The following is an 18,207-nucleotide window of genomic DNA, read 5'->3' as shown; positions in this document are numbered from 1 at the left end:
TTTTCCTTCCTGGCCTAGTTAAATTCTACTCACCATCATCACTCGTCCCTTGACCCCAGTCTAATTCTGATTTTTATTTTGTTGACTCAGCTCCCCAGGCAATAAGTTTCTTGAAGATAATGATGCATTCAGTTTTACATCCCCAAAGCCTAGCTCCATACCTAGCACAGAGTACACTGGCTAGAGTACTTACCATTTTGGCCTGAAGATCAAGCAGTTTTCTCACACGAAATGGTTTGACTAGTGAAGGTAAAGAAAAGAAGTTTGTGGTTCAGAATAAAAAGAATCATTGTCCATGTAGCTTCTCCTTACAACACATTAAGACTATAATTACCCTGCTCAGTTAAGCCATTAAGCAGATGCTCTCAGGTAAAAGTACTAAAAAGCAATTTCCCACAAAACCTTGCCATAGAACTAATGCTAATAATTAAAACTTTATAAAGGCCAATACAAATGCTAATTCCACAGAGTGAATGTAATACAATTGGAATGAAAATACTCACCGTTCTCTTTTTGGTAAGTAAATATAACAAATGGCAGACATAAGGGCACTGTCAAAATATAAAAATTAAAAGAAAAAATGACAACATATCTTGAAGACAGCAACAATACATTTTCCTTAAATATCAATCCTACAATGATTAAGTAAAAAGGCTTCAGGACTTGATTGAACAATAGTTTTAATTAGCACGTCTTTATGCTATTTAGGGGCTTCCCGAGTGGCTCAGCTGGTAAAGAATCTGCCTGCAATGCGGGAGACCTGGGTTGGGAAGATCCCATGGAGAAGGGAAAAGCTACTCACTCCAGTATTCTGGCCTGGAGAATTCCACGGACTGGATAGTTCATGGGGTCACAAAGAGTTGGACATTACTGAGTGACTTTCACTTACTCACTTACATGATTTTTAAAGTTATTTTTGGAATATAACAATGCAAACAACTCGAAAACCACAAACAGATTCTTCTACCTAACAAAAATTCATGTATTCCTTCTAGTGCGTGTGTACATGCTAAGTTCCCTCAGTCATGTCTGACTCTTTGCAACCCTCTGGACTGTAGCCTGCCAGGTTCCTCTGTCCATGGGATTCTCCAGGCAAGAATACTGGAGTGGATTGCCAATTCCTTCTAGCAGTCCACAGCTATTTAGATACAAACTTAAAACTTTTATCCTGATTTCCCACTTAAAAGTATTTTCCCATGTTACTTGGTCTTCAAAATGATCATTTTAAATGATCTTAATATTCCAGTGAATATACCAGAATTTAATTAGCCATTTAGACTTCAGTCTGGCAAAATAGCACACACTCAATAAATTTGAACTTAAAGTACTAAAGGATTGGTTCCTTATACCACATCATTTTGAGTGACCACTTGTTGAGGTTTTATTCTAGATGAGAGGTCAGCAAACTATAGTTCACTTATTTTTGTAAATCAAGTTTTACTGCAACACAACTGCACTAACTCATTTATGTATTGGCCATGGCTGCTTTCCTGCTACAACAGCAGAGCTGAGCAGTTGTGACACAAACTGAGTGGCCTGTAAAGCCTAAAATATTTACTTCCTTTTCTTTATAGGAAATTTGCTGTTATTTGTTCTAGAAGAAAACAGAGGAGAGTATCTTCATGACCAGAGAGTAGCAGTTCATTTTTCCCATTAAAAAAAGATAACCATAAAATAAAACATTAAAGAAAAACCCCAATAAATCAGAGTTCATGAAATTAAGAATATCTGTTTATCAGACAAGAAAACAATATTCTATTGGAGGGATGGGTAAACAACAACCTGTGGATCAAATTCAGCCCACTGCTGGTCACTATGAATAGTTTTATTGGAACACAGCCATTTGTTTTTGTTTGTAGCTGAGTTTGCACTGCACCAGCAGAATGAGTACTTGTGACAAAGACAGTATGACGCTCAAACCTAAATATTTACTACTTGGCCCTTCAAGAAAAACTTTGCCAGTACCTGCTTTAGAATATAGGAAATTGAAAAAGTAAATTATTAAAGGGGGCGACAGAGGATGAGATGACTGGATAGCATCACTGACTCAATGGACATGAGTTTGAGCAAACTCTGAGAGATAGTGAAGGACAGGGAAGCCTCGCACACTGCAGTCATTGGGATCACAAAGAGTCAGACACGACTTAGTGACTGAACAACAATAACAAATTATTAAATGGGACTAAAGAAGCAGCAAAACCCAAGATTTTTTTAAACAAAGTTATATTTTGGTAGTTATGACTCTATACTTTAAAGTACATAATTCCATATTGCCACTCCTCTACTTAGAAATGAGTTGATAAAGACTGAACATACTTATAAGAAGTATGAATTTAGATATAGGATCTTCTTTTTAAGGGAAGAATACATATTATGACCAAGTTGCCATATTCTACACAAAATATAGTAACTTTCTGTAAAAAAAAATTCACTGCCTCACATCCTTAGGATATGAAGCATTGAAAGCTGAAGTGTTAGTCACTCAGTCATGTCCGACTCTTTGTGATCCTATGGACTGTAGCCAACCAGGCTCCTCTGTCCATGGGATTCTCCAGGCAAGAATACTGGAGTGGGCTGCCATTCCTTCTCCAGGGGATCTTCCCAACCCAGGGATCAAACCCAGACCTTCTGCATTGCAGACAGATTGTTTACTGCCTGAGCAACACAGGGAAAGCTGTGAACCATTAGCAATACATGTTGGGTATAAAATGAGTGCCAACCTAAGCTCCAGTATTCTATCTGACACTGTCCTTTAATCATAGCACCTAGAAAGGAAAAAATTCATGTGCATCTGAGACTTTACAATTGCTTTGCTGACAAATAGTTAGCCACCGCATCTCAGTCACTACAGAGTCAAGCGCCCATCAAGTTGTGACTTTTTATTTTTACTTTTTGGCTGCACCACATGACATATGGGATCCTAGTTCTTGATCAACGATTGAACCCACACACCCTGCAGTGGAGTCTTAACCAGTGGACCACCAGGGAAGTCCCAAGTTGTAACTTTTTTTTAATGCTTTTTATAGTTAGGATCCTTATTTCTTCTGGGTGATACTTATACAAATGTGTTCAGTTTATAAAAATTGATTGAACTGATTGAGCCCACGTCTCTTTTGTCTCCTGCATTGGCAGGCAGGCTCTTTACCACTGGTCCCACCTGGGATACTTCAATAAATATTTTTAGGAGAAGAAGAAAGAAAAAAAAGGAAGCCCCCTTCTCACCTGCCATGCTGAGCAAGAAACTCTTTAGTCAGCATCATGAAAACTACTCAAGCATACTGAAATTATTTGACAAACATTTATGAATAGATCTTATTCATTCATTCATGAAAGAAGTATTTATTAAGCAGTAGATAAAACAGACAAAAAGACCTGCTCTTATGAAGTTTACAATACTAGATATTTTGGTTATAAAAGGTTCAGTCCCTGCCTGAAAGAACGCCTAAGTATGTATCCAAAAGAATTCTAAGCAGGGACTTGAACAGACACTTGGATGCCAATGTTCACTGCAACATTATTCATGTTAACCAAAAGGTAGAAACAATCCAAAAGTTCATCAACAGATAATGGTGTATACATACATGAGAATATCATTCAGTCATAAAAACAAAGTTCTGACATATGCTATAACATGAATGAACCTTGAAGACATGTTAAGTGAAAGAAGCCAGACACAAAAGAACAAATACTGGATTATTCAACTTATATAAGGTACCTAGAATAGGCAAAGCATTATGCTTTCAAGTAAAAAGTAAAGTAAGTTAAAAGAAGCCAGTCAAAAATGACCCCACACTGTATGATTCTATTTATGTGAAATGTCCATAATAGGCAAATCTCTAAAGACACAAAATATATTAGGAGTTGCTTGCATGCATTCATACAAAGTCGTTTCAGTCATGTTCAACTCTTTGCGACCCCATCGACGTAGCCCACCAGGCTCTTCTGACTATGGGGATTCTCCAGGCAAGAATACTGGAGTGGGTTGCATACCCTCCTTCAGGGATTCTTCCCAACCCAGGGATTGAACCTGCATCTCTTATGTCTCCTGCATTGACAGGCAGGTTCTTTACCACTAGTGCCACCTCAAAAGCCCTAGGAGTTGTTTAAGAACCTCTAAACAGAAAGACAGGGGTGATAGCTAAAATGTATGAGTTTTTTTTTTTTTTTTTTTTTTAAGTGTAAGAAGGTCACAATAAAGCAAGCCACATGAATATGTTGGTTTCCCAAGGGGTATAAGATTTTTGAAGTGACAAAAATGGTCTACAATTGACTCTGCTCATGGTTGCACCTATCTATGAACATACTAAAACCCAGTAGATTTTACTTTGAGTGGACTGTATGGTATCTAAGTTATCTCACAAAGCTGCTTTTAAAAAGTATTTAGAGAGAAAAGAAACAACATATTACAATTAGACTGATTCCACAACAATGGAAAGGAGGTGCCAGTGGAATAATACTGTCAATGTCCTGAGAGAATTTAACTGTCACCCTAGTGTTCTACACACAGCAGAACCAAATTTCTTTTTTTTCCTACATATACATATATCTGTTCTTTTAAAAATTCTTTTCCTGATTAGGCAGAACCAATTTTCAAGAACATGGGCATAGTAAAAACATTTTTAGGCAAAGACAGAGTTTACCATCAAAGATTCTACTCTCAAACTGGGGCGCTATGACAACCCAGAGCAGTGGAATGGGGTGGGAGGTGGGAAGAAGGCTCAAGAGGGAGGGGACATATGTATATCCATGATATATGTTGATGTATGGCAGAAATCAACACAATATTGTATTATTCTTCAATAAAAATTAAAAATAAAAAGATTCTACTGAAAGAATATTCTAGGGATTTCCCCAGTGGTCCAGAGGTTAAGACGCCGCACTTCCACTGCAGCGGGCACAGGTTTAACCCCCAGTTAGGGAAGTTCTATATGCTGGGTGGTGCAGCCATAAAAGGAAAAAAAAAACCTAAAGAAAATATTTTCAGAGGAAAATAATCTCAATTAAAGGTCTGAGATGTAAAAACAAATGATGAGCAAAGAAACTGGTAAATATGTGGGCAAATCTAAACAAATATTAATTGTGAAGAAAATAATAATGTCTACTACGTGTGTATGTGGAGGAGGATGGTGAAGAGTCAGAACTAAAATCAGATAATAGTGTATAATGTGGGAGGGATGTGATCAGAGTTAAAGCATTCTAGGGCCCTGTATCTTTCAAGATGAAGATAAAGATATTGGTTACCTCTAGACTTTAAGAAAAGCCTTAAAGATTTCAACTGAGAAAATTATAAAAAGTTATTAATTCATTAAAAAATAAACCCATTACATGATAAATGACATATTTTATGAAAAATAACTATATCTTCCAAACAAAAGAAAAATAGTAAGAAGGATGACTTTTTATATATTTTACATTTTATACTATATACGCATATTAAAATAGGTACAATAACAACACCACACACAGAGTATGTAATTTCCAACCAAGAATGGGGGAACAGCACAATCAATCCAAAATAAGAGGGATGAGGAAAAGAATCAGAAAAAAAGCAGATCATTTAGAAAGCTCAAAATAAGAGATCTCAGGGCTCCCCTGGTGGCTCAGTGGTAAAGAATCCACCTGCCAATACAGGAGTTCCACTCTTGATCTGGGAAGATTCCACATGCCATGGAGCAACTAAGCTCATGCACCACAACTGTTGAGCCTGTGCTCTAGAGCCTGGGAGCTGCAACTACTGAAGCCTGTGCACCCTAGAGTCTGTGCTGCGCAACAAGAGAAGCCCACATACCACAATTAGAGTAGCTCCTGTTCCCTGCAACTCTAGAAAAGACTGCAGCAATAAAGACCCAGCACAGCCCAAAATAATAAAATTAAAAAATAAGGTATTCCTACTTATTTCTACAATATCAATAATCACTACAAAGGTAAATAAACTAATTTTCCAGGCAAAAGTGAAAAATCATTAAACAGGATTTAAAAATAAAATCTGTGCTACACTAAGTTGCTTCAGTCATATCCAACTCTTTGCAACCCTACAAACTGTAGCCAGCCAGGCTCCTCTGTCCATTGGATTCTCCAGGCAAGAATGCTGGAGTGGGGAAGTGTCTAAGACATGAGGGCAAAGGAAGATTTTTCAAAAAACCAAAAGACAGAAATACACCAAGCAATGTTGTTGCTGTTCAGTCGGTAAGTCGTATCCAACTCTTTGTGACCCTATGGACTGCAGCACACCAGGCCTCCCTGTCCCTCATTATCTCCCAGAGTTTGCTCAAGTTCATGTCCATACCAAGCAATATACTAGCCAAAATAAAGCCTGAGTTGACAATGCCCAAGTTCATGTCCATACCAAGCAATATACTAGCCAAAATAAAGCCTGAGTTGACAATGTCAATATCAAACAAAATGACTAAAACAAAAAGCATTTTAACAAAACGCTACTCATGATACAGGTTTGACTCAGCAGGACAATATGAAAACTATAATTGTGCCTTTACCTAATAATAGACTCAAAATATATAAAGCAAAATTTGACAACTTTTTAAGGAAAAACTGACAAGTCTGCCTTCTGAGTGGGAGATTTTCAACATATTTCACTTGGTAATTAACAGATGACCAGCAACAGGAACAACAAATCCATAGGATATGGAAAATTTCAATTCCAATAACCTTCATTCCCTTACTCTAGTCTTCAACAACTCACCCCACTGTCACTCTAAATCCTGTCATCACATTGAACCAGTTCCCCCCTGCAAACTTAAATTCCAATGCTACAACTTATATCATTCCAGTTTTTAATCCTAATACATGCCTTTAATGTCACCAAGGCAACCTGAAACTCAGCTGTTTGTGCTCCCAATCTGCTCTCTTATGTCTTCACCTTCTCCCTTTTCTCTCTAGACTTCCTGATCCATTAGCTCAGTCACTCTCTTGCCTTCGTGTCCCACCCTGGAGGAACTACGACCCTTGACATTAGCAACATCACAAATTCGTGCTCCCTAAACTTAGAGTTGGACTGTGAAGAAAGCTAAGTGCCGAAGAATTGATGCTTTTGAACTGTGGTGTTGGAGAAGACTCTTGAGAGTCCCTTGGACTGCAAGGAGATCCAACCAGTCCATTCTAAAGATCAGTCCTGGGTGTTGATTGGAAGGACTCAGGCTAAAGCTTAAATTCCAATACTTTGGCCACCTCATGCGAAGAGTTGACTCACTGGAAAAGACTCTGATGCTGGGAGGGATTGGGGGCAGGAGGAGAAGGGGATGACAGAGGATGAGATGGCTGGATGGCATCACTGACTCGATGGACGTGAGTCTGAGTGAACTCCGGGAGTTGGTGATAGACAGGGAGGCCTGGCGTGCTGCGATTCATGGGGTCACAAAGAGTTGGACACGACTGAGCGACTGATCTGATCTGATATGATATGAGGCTTATAGTTAACTTATGTGCTAAGTTGATTTGGTCATGTCCAACTCTTTGCAACCTATGGGCCATAGCCCACCAGGCTCTTCTGTCCATGGGATTCTTCAGGCAAGAATACTGGAGTGGGTGGCCATGCCCTCCTCCAGGGGATCTTCCAGACCCAGGCACTGAACCCGGATATCTTATGTTTCCTACATTGGCAGGCAGGTTTTTACTACTAGTGCCATATGGGAAGACCAATAGTTAACTTACTTTTACTCATATTTGTACCTCCAATACTAGTTCAATGACTCTCACATTAGTAAATAAATGTTCATTGAGTGAATTTCTACAGGACGTAACCTCAAACTTTGTACATCTAAAGCCAAACATATTATGTTCCTTTTAAAACTACCTCCTTTTCCACAAATTTCCTTTTATGGTCAAAGGTACCATCATTTTGCATCATGCTGACTTACAAACTCTATCTTTATATCGTGACCTTTCCCTTAATCCAGTTTAGGTACTAGATTATGTTAATTCTTCCTTTACAGTTTCCTTTAAGATTTGTCCCTTCAATTTTTCATACCCCTTAATCTCTGATAGTGATTCTCAGACTTTTTGGTGTCAAAACTCTTTACATTCTTAAAAATTAGAAGATCCCCAAAAGCTTTTGTTTATCTGGTTTATAGCTGTTGATATTCACCATATTAGAAATTAAAGTTAGGAAATTTTTTTAATGTTTAGTAACTCATTTAAAAAATAAACTCATTACATGCTAAACATAAATGAAAAATAGCTATATTTTCCCCAAAAAAGGCTTAGTGTGACATAGTTTTACATTTCTACAATCTTTTATTTTTTTTGAAAGAATATAATTATTTATTCTTAATATTTCTTATATTACATCAAGTCATTTCTACAATCTCTTTAATGTTTTTAACTTAATAGAATATAGACAGATACTCTGCTTATGCATTAAATGTAACAATACATTGTTATGATTGAAGTACATGAAGAAAAGTTAGCCTCACACACATATGTAATTGGAAAAGAAGGAATATTTTAATAGCCTTTTCAAAAAAATTGTGGATATTAGTCTTTGATACTTCACCAAACTAATAAGTAGTAGTCTCTTAGGAAATAGCTGCAATGTGGATTCTGAAATATTATCAATGAACTCTTTGTACTCTATTCCATTAAAATTCATTGATATATCTTACACTTTGGATGGCTTTTACCCATACATAATTTCAAACGAGATCATTTGGAAATTAGTTATACCTATCTCCCAAATGTTGACATATTTCATTATATAATTATTAATATAATTATAATATAATTACAGTCATTATATAAAACTAAAAATCACAGTCATTAATATTCTCATTCTCATCAGCAAAGTCTTTTAAGTATTGGGAAGCTGTCAAGTTCACAATGACAAATACAAATTTTTCAAACTTGTCATTTTTGCTTAAAAGCTCAAATTTTACCATTTGCAACAAATAGTGCCAGTTGTTTTCTATGAAATGACCAGCTCACTTTGTTCATTTTCAAGAAAACATCTGCCAAATACCAAGTCTGAATAACCAGTTTATATGTCAGTCATTCTTTGAAGTAAAAATGGTATTCCATGGAAAAAAAGCAGCTAGTTTGGCTTACAATTCAATCACACAGAGTTCCTTTCCTCATGACAACTGTTGTGCTTTAATATGCAGAAAGGATTTATTTATACTTCCCATTTCATCATACAGAATATTAAAGATATGTCTCACAGGTTGAAGTTTAATATAATTAGTGAATTAATCTTTATTGCTTCATTTGGGGCATTATTAAGTAAAACTTGCATTTTTGTTTTTTACTACAGTAAAGAACACAACAAACCCTACTATAGTGCAGACTCACTGCCCTGAGTGTGTCAGCAGTTTTATCCATCATCAGTGCAAATGTCAACACAGTGAAAATAGCTACCAACATCTTGATATCACTATAAAGATAATTTTAACCTCTGAGACCTCCTGAAAGTTTCTCAGGAAGCATCAAAGGATCCACAGAGCATATTCGAGAATTGCTAGTTTAGGATATCATCATCATGTCAGTCTCCTAACTAGTCTTCCTGATTCTAGCTTCCATCCTAATTCATAATGTTTGGCATTATTAGATACAACTTCCTACAATGTTGCTTTCAACATGTTCTGTCCCAAGTTTTTCAGTGATTTCCCCACTGGATAAAGTTCAAATTTCTTACCATCATATTTAAAGACCACTACAATTTTTCCTCACCCAATCTTTTCAGCCTTACCACCCACCACTGCCCGACATCAACTGTAATTAAGTCAGTCTGATCTATTTAAGGTTTCCTAAAACACAATTTACAACTTTTGCTTGAAATATTCCTGTCATATCAAACATCAAATCTCAAATCCTACTCCACCTTCATGGCCCAGTTCAATGCCCACATACTTTATGATGCTTTTTCTAATCACTCTGGTTTACAGTGTTCTTTTCTTCCTGGAAGTATCACAGCAATTACTATCCTCACATTAACATACACTGTCTTTGATAATAGAACTTATGTGTTGTCATTTAACTTTATGTGCTTTTCTTAGTCTCTGAAATAGATTACAAACCCCTGGAATATAGAAACTCTCAGCTAATCTTTGAATCTTCTACACTGTCTCATATAATGCAACATAGTCAATTTTTGAAAATGAAATCAATAAATTAATTCCCTCCCTTCCCCAAAGCAAGAGAAGTTCTGTTAGATGAATGGTTCACACGGTCTGTGAACTACTGATGGTCCTTGAAAGACTTCCAGGTGGACAGTAGATTGATTTCTTAGTTATTAATGCTTTCAATGGGACTAATTATGCTATTTAATCAAAATCAGTCCACTGGCATCTCATGAAAAGTAATCCTCTCCTTCTCATTAATTCTGATGAGGTTTTCACAGTGTTAATCAAGAAACTGTAGAATAAGTGACCCAAAGGACCCTGTTGAAGTGGTTTAAAAGGGAAAAGATGGCAATCATTGCTCTAAATCAGCAAAGAGACTCCAATGTGAACTCAATTCTATCTGTAACAATTATTTCCTTAAAAGAAGATAAAAAGCAAATGTGGGGAAAATTTCATTTGTTAATCTGAGAGACGGGTATAATGGTGTTCATTATGCTACTCATTACACTTTCCTGTTTCATACATTTTAAAATAAGTAAGGAAAGTTGTTGGCACTTTGAAGCACATATGGTGCATCGATATACAAGCACGTACCACTGATCAATGCATAATGCTGTTCAATTTTTACTTACCAGTGCATCATCTTGCAATGAAGCAAAAAAGAAGCCATAGAGCAAGTTAATTTGCTCCTTGTGATCAATGAAGTCAAACATTGCAACCAGCCAACGATAAAAAAGCACCTATTGAGAAACAAAATGCTTATCTTTAGAGAAATAGAACTGGCACAAAAGAGCTTAATTACCCCCCTCAGGACTGTTTTAGAAGCCTCTAGCACAAAGGATAATAGATTTTATTTCTCAGTAAAAATTTATATTTGAACAGAGTTCTTACATCAAGCTATATTGTTCCAAAACTACAAGCTTTGCACAAAAGGCCACTGCCATTACCTCATAAGTGGCTCTTCCTTGCCAGCCCTTAAGTGGCTCTGAAGGACTTATCATCAAAGTGTTTAAAAATATTACCTTGGTGCTACCAGAACACTTGCCAGCACAAAGCCAGGAGACTGCCTTAACCACAGAATCTTCTGATATTAGAGTTGCTGGAATCATACACTTGAATATCCGAGTGTTTACAGCACTCCCTAGAAAGTAGACAAAGTCCAAATTAAACTACATTTTAGGGTCTTGATTGTCCCTTCACTGTAATTAACTCTTGGTCCTAAAACTTTCACTTTACGTTGAAGGCAATAAAGTAATATTCAATAACTCTTATGGCGAAGGCAATGGCAACCCACTCCAGTACTCTTGCCTGGAAAATTCCATGGATGGAGGAGCCTGGTGGGCTACAGTCCATGGGGTCGCTAAGAGTCGGACACGACTGAGCTACTTCACTTTCACTTTTCACTTTCATGCATTGGAGAAGGAAATGGCAACCCACTCCAGTATTCTTGCCTGAAGAATCCCAGGGAAGGGGGAGCCTGGGGGGCTGCCATCTATGGGGTCACACAGAGTCGGACACGACTGAAGAGACTTAGAAGCAGCAGCAGCAGCAATAACTCTTATCATCATTACAAAGCATAGTTTGAAACAAAAATGTACCTTTAACTTCTAATATAAACTATAAAGCAAATTCTTTGGCTCTAATATTTCTATCTAACAATGGAAGATGAATACAGGATCTCTTCTTGGAAGGATGAAAATGTTTGGACATTAGATAGTAGTGATAATTGCCCAATTCTATGTGCTGTGCTTAGTTACTTAGTCATGTCCGACTCTTTGCAACCCCATGGACTATACAGTCCATGGAATTCTCCAGGCCAGAATACTGGAGTGAGTAGCCATTCCCTTTTCCAGGGGATCTTCTCAACCCAGGGATCAAACCCAGGTCTCCCACATTGCAGGTAGATTCTTTACCTTCTGAGCCACCAGGGAAACCCAAGAATACTGGAGTGGGTAGCTTATCCCATCTCCAGGGGATCTTGCTGACCCAGGAATTGAACCAGGGTCTCCTGGATTGCAGATGGACTGCATTGTAGGCAGACCTGGGAAGCCCACCCAACTCCATGGATATGCTTTAAAAAAAAAAAAAAAAAGAACAAAACCAACCCCATATGCTTCCAAAGGGTGAATTTTATGGTATGTGAATTACATCTCAAAAATAGTGTTTTACTCCTAGGAAAATTTCAAGGACTTTTTAAAATGGCATAATAGATTCTGATTTATTTAAATCTCCTGTAAGACATCTTACATCAGCTGCTACATTTAAGAATAGATAGATTCATTTGTATTCTCCATCCACGCCCCCAAAATGGAAAGGATACCAGAATGAAACAACTACCCTATTAGCTGGTAGTATTGTCATTCTATATTGGTCCAGTCTTTCCATCATTCTCTGGCTTCCATGCTATTCTCCCATCTGCTAATAGAAGTGATGTGACCAGTAGCTTTGTCTTAATATACACCCTATATCAGCTTCTGCTTATTAAGGCTTCAATAATTTTATATATACATACATTATCAATTTTTATATTTAAACATTGTTTTATTTGCGTTATACTGTGGTGATCAGAACCATTCACTGAAAAACTAGTGTTCTCAACTTCTCATACAAGTAGAAGCCACAACTGTATCTTGGATACATGTGTTTTTAACCAATGTTTTAAAGGCATTACAGTGTGGTAATCACATCCATTCAGTATAACACTGTTCTCAATTTCTCCCGAGAGTAGCATTCTTAGAAATATACAGGTCTTTAAACACTGTCTTAAATGTACTATAGCATGGTGATCACATCCATTCACTAAGATAACACTGTTCTTAACTTCACCCATAAGTAGCATTCTCAGAAAAGTCTTATACATGTCTTTTATTTTCCTACAGGTGCAGACCTCTTGTTTTTTTTCCTTAGTAAAAATTGTTTATATTTAAGATGCACAACATGATGATATGATATAATCAGCCCTCCATATCCTCAAGTTCCACATCTGTGAATTCAACTAAACACACAAAGTATTCCTAAAAAATATTACATAAAGTTCCAAAAAGCAAAGCTTGAATTAGGCATACACAGGCAACTATTTACATTGCATTTACATTGTATTTACATTGTATTTACAGTTGTATCATTGGAAAAGACTGATGCTGGGAGGGATTGGGGGCAGGAGAAGGGGACGACAGAGGATGAGATGGCTGGATGGTATCACCGACTCGATGGACATGAGTTTGAGTGAACTCTGTCAGTTGGTGATGGACAGGGAGGCCTGGCGTGCTGCAATTAATGGGGTCGCAAAGAGTCGGACACGACTGAGTGACTGAACTGAACTGAACATGTAAACACCTGGCAGATACTGTATACCTATTATAGTAAAATGACTACTATAGTAAAGCTGATCAACATTTTATTTCCTTACATAGTTACCATTTTCTTCTCTGTGATAAGAGCACCTAAAGTCTATTCTCTTGCAAATTTCCAACATTCTATACAATATTACTAACTTTAGTCATCATGTTCTCTAGATTTACTTATCCCACATAACTACAACAATGTGTCTCATCAATTTCTACCCCATTATTTTGCGTTGAAAAAAGGAAGCAGTGATGGCAGGTAATGAATCATAAGAATAAAAATCTCTGCTTTCCACTCCGTGATTTCTTGTTTTTACCTCTCTTCTCCCCTATTCCCATCCCCCAATTCTTGTACAGTTTATAACAGTCTGACTACTAATACTCTATACATATACCAAATTCAAGGGGAGAATTCTATGTTGAATAGAATATTGACTCTATTCTTACTTCCCAGTAACTTTTTAATTACTAAAGAGTACAAAGTCCCTTTGTACCTAATTATGACATTTCTAGCAAATGCATTTCAACTTAGCAAAGGAGTTACATACAAAGATCTAATAGTGATGGGGGATATTATAGAAATAACAAAAAGGAGAAAAGCAATTAAGGAGGCTACCTTTAATATCTCCAAATTCCAGCTTAATAGAAAAATGAAATTAGACTAGAAAGCTAGATTATTTTACAAATTGTTATATACAAGTTTCAAAGCCTGAGGCATGCATTTTTAAAAACACATGCATTTGCTACAAGACCTAGCAAACATCACGAAAACCTAATTGTTTATTTCTGAGATATCATAAAAGAAAAGAGAAATTCCAAAGTAGAAAACATCTGTATATTCTATACATGTTTTAAGGGGAGAAGGAATAGATAAAATTGTCCTCGAGGGACACTAATTAGGTAAATATGAATTCATGGATATTTGTTAGAAGCAAACAATCTGAAACCACTTATAAGAAGACCAATTTTATTAGGTCAAATTTAACTTTCTAGGAAAACAGAGAACACTAATCAGGTAAAAATAGAGAACTAAAATACCCAGAAGTCATATACTGAATTCAGCTAGTCATGCATTATTTCTTTAAAATACACATACGTACCCTTGCAAATGGCAACCCACTCCAGTATTCTTGCCTGGAGAATCCCATGGACAAAGGAGCCTGGCAGGCTACAGACCATGGGGTAGCAAAGAGTCGGACACAACTGAGGGACTAACACACACCCTTGCAAACATGATAGGATATGCACAAAGGTACCCAATATGCAAAATGGTATATTAAGTATCCAATTTTGACAGTTGTCTTAAAGAAAAAAAGTAGAAAATCTGATAGCAGTGTGGTGCACTATAAACACTAGAAGGGGAATAAGGAGACCAGAGTTCCCTGGTTCTAGCTCTGAGATGAAGCAAGTCTCTTTAACCACTCTGGGCTTCAGTTGAAAATGAGAATGTTCAAGAGCTAAAATACTCTCTAAGTCTAAATTTGGATGAGGATAGGTTAAAAGGTTCTTAAGTGAAAAGAATAATGGACAGATACTATTTCTTTCTAAGATTCCCCCCACCCCCATACAAATGAACTTAGAACAGAAAAGGAAGCATTTACTCCAAAGAAAAAGCATCTTAACGGTTAAAGCCACAGACAATGGAATGGAGACAATATCAACAGCGACTTATTGTCACTGATAAGTGAAACTAAAGGCAATAAAGAACACTGCTGCTGCTGCTAAGTTGCTTCAGTCGTGTCTGACTCTGTGTGACCCCATAGATGGCAGCCCACCAGGCTCCCCCGTCCCTGGGATTCTCCAGGCAAGAACACTGGAGTGGGTTGCCATTTCCTTCTCCAATGCGTGAAAGTGAGAAGTGAAAGTGAAGTCGCTCAGTCGTGTCCGACTCTTCAAGACCCCATGGACTGCAGCACACCAGGCTCCTCCATCCATGGGATTTTCCAGGCAAGAGTACTAGTGATCTCTTAATGTGCCTTCCAGCAACACTAACTATTATCTACCCTTCCTAACAGAAATACTAAAAATCGCTTCTAAGCATTTGGTAACAAGAATCCATTTTAAAAATAAAAATGTGATAACTAGCCATTTTCAGCATATGCACATAGCAACTTTTCGTTAAGGTAGTTTCAACATACTGAGTGAAAGTGAAAGTCGCTCAGTCGTGTCCGACTCTTTGCAACCCCATGGACTATGCAGTCCATGGAATTCTCTGGGCCAGAAAACTGGAGTGGGTAGCCTTTCCCTCCTCCAGGGGATCTTCCCAACCCAGGGATCAAACCCAGGTCTCCAGCATTGCGGGCAGATTCTTTACCAGCTGCACCACAATCGAAGTTTGGACATAAGAAAGGTCCATTTGTATAATCTTAGATTGGTTTTATGAAGAGAATAGGAAAAATATACAGTTCTTTAACTGCATCTGATTCCAATCAACAATGTAATTCAAATTCTGAAAGGCAAAACTAATGCTGAAAAATTTATCCCTGTGACATACCAAATTTGCCACTGAGTGCCACACTTAATAGAATGTCGATTCCTTCTGGAGCTAACCCATTCTTCCATGCCACATTTTCCACAGTTTTCAAGTGTTTCTCTTTATTCTGTGAAGTTTTAATGGGACCTGAAAGAGGAACAATAGTAAACAGTGAGGACTTTAAAACTCTCTCACTCCTCAGCCTCAACAGTTACAATTAGACTACTTCAAAGGAACAGCTTTATGTAAAAAAAAGTCTTTCTAAAAACCCTTCAAAGCCCTTACAACCCTAGAATATTTGACAGCAGGAAAACTGAGTCCTGCCCTGGTTTCTTTGCTCTAAACTAAATAAAGCACCAAGACTAAGGTGTTTTCAATAACTAAGACAGTGGTTCACAAGCTTTCCTACACATTTGAATCACTTAGAGAGCTGTTGAAAAATTCCAATGCCCAAGTTGTGTCCCATACTAATAAAATCAGAAAATCTAAGAGTGGATGCCCGGTACCAGTGGTTTCTAAAGATTCTCGGGTAGGGGATTTCTCTGGTGGTCCAGTGGTTAAGAATCTGCTGTGCAATGCAGGGGACTCGGGTTCGATTCTCAGTCAGGAAACTAAGATCCCACATGCTGCAGAACTACTGAGACCTCGTGCCACAACTAGAGAGTCTGTGAAACGAAAGACCCCACATGACACAACAAAGACCCCGAGTACCTCCCGTGACAAAGCTGCATCCATGATGCGGTCAAATAAATCAATATTAAAAGAAAAAGATTCTGAGGTAATTTAATCCCAGTGTACAACAGTTTGAAAACCACTCTGCTGGAACCTTCTTTGTTGTTGTATCCCTAGTACCTAGCATACTGATATGTAGTTAAGTGCTCAATAAATGTCCATTAAATAAACAAAAATCATGAATGAGCAAAAATATGCTTTCCTTTAAAAATCCTTACCAAAAGAGTCTAGAAATTTTTCACAGGAACAGGCCTTACACAAGGAAAACAATCTCTTACCTTTCTCAAAGTATCTCAATGCTATCTGCAGAGCATTTTCTGCTTGATCATCAGCGCCTTCATAATCTTCCACAGTATTGTTCTGTCCACATTTTGAGATGCTCTTTGAGTCATTTAGGTCCTCTTTTACTCTCCAGGCCGAGAGTCTAGTCTGATAGCTACTACTATCCTGTGAAGTCCTCTTTCGTGCCCAAGAGTTAATTTTCTTTTGAGATGACATTACTGCACATGTTCTATACAAAAACAAGTGTCAAGGTGTCACTAACCAGCCAAACAGTCCCTCCCTTTTTACTCCAAAGACAGGGACCACACCTATCTGTACTCCCCACATTTAGTACAGAGTACCTAGCATACAAGTACACAATAAAAGACGACAGCAATCCAGGCAACAAAATCTATAGGTTAACCTTCTCAAAAAGCCCTTTGACTTAAAGAGTAACAGAGAGAAACAGCTCTCCAAGGTAACATTCACCAGCTGAATTGGCCCTGTGGGAGGGGGGAAAAAAGATGGTAAAAGTACAGGGAACATAACAAATTCTTCTAAAATGGCTATATCACATAAGTGAGTCTAATACTAATTCATCTCATGAACTCAATGTTACTTTCTCCACTCCTATTTCTCTCCACTTTGCCTTGATTTTGCTTTTAATCTTTAATGCTGCCTGCCTTGTCAGTGCAAAGTTTGATTGCCAAACTAAGGATTCTCAGAACAGAAACATGCCTCGCTAATTCACTTATTCAGTAAATAATTACTAAGCATCATCTATATGCCAAGCACAGTTCTACTTATCAGGGATAAAAAAGTCAAGGCCTCTGCTATAGTGAAACTTACAGGGGGTGGGATGGGAAGGCACACGAGTCAATAAATAAGTAAATAACTAATAGTGAACATAATATACAGTGGTGTGATTAAAAAAAGGGGGGGTGAGGTGACAGTGACAAGCTACTGTGGAACAAGTGTTCAGAGAAAGCCTCTCTGACGTGACCTTTAAGCTAAATTCAAATGCCAGGAGGAACCAACTATGTTAAGATCTGGTCAAAGAGTATTTCATGGAGAGGAAAGAGCAAGACATACTAAGATCTTGAAGCAAGGTCTTTGTGTGTTAAAGAAACAGCAACACCACCAGTAAGAGGTGAGGATGAGTAGTGGCATGAAAGAGGTACAGAGTAGTGGGAGACAAAGTCAGAAAGGCAGACAGGGACTGCTACATTGGGGTTTGCCAACCAAAACAAGGAGTCTGGATTTTAAGTGTCATAGGCAACTAACTATAAGGGGAAGGGAAGAGTGTCAGAGAGGAAGTGATACCATC

General features: G+C 37.6%; 1 protein-coding gene across 2 annotated transcripts in view; it reads right to left on the bottom strand.

Moving 5' to 3' along the window:
- Nucleotides 1–18,207, bottom strand: part of CENPI (centromere protein I) — an 86,440-nt gene that overhangs the window by 67,477 nt on the left and 756 nt on the right. Inside the window, exons 2-7 of one of the 2 annotated variants that reach the window (XM_027533990.1) lie at nt 16,898–17,130; nt 15,909–16,034; nt 11,093–11,211; nt 10,703–10,810; nt 500–551; nt 194–240 (exon numbers count right to left, since the gene is read on the bottom strand). In XM_027533990.1, the coding sequence (XP_027389791.1) occupies nt 194–240; nt 500–551; nt 10,703–10,810; nt 11,093–11,211; nt 15,909–16,034; nt 16,898–17,117 (672 nt within the window). In that variant the 5' untranslated portion in view covers nt 17,118–17,130. The remainder of the gene's footprint in view (nt 1–193; nt 241–499; nt 552–10,702; nt 10,811–11,092; nt 11,212–15,908; nt 16,035–16,897; nt 17,131–18,207) is intronic. The other variant, XM_027533989.1, reaches the window with a different exon arrangement.

This window comes from Bos indicus x Bos taurus, chromosome X (genome assembly GCF_003369695.1).
Source record: "Bos indicus x Bos taurus breed Angus x Brahman F1 hybrid chromosome X, Bos_hybrid_MaternalHap_v2.0, whole genome shotgun sequence".
NCBI lineage: Eukaryota > Metazoa > Chordata > Mammalia > Artiodactyla > Bovidae > Bos > Bos indicus x Bos taurus.
The sequence above is the reverse complement of the archived record's forward strand: the minus strand, read 5'-3'. Positions and strand labels throughout refer to the sequence as shown.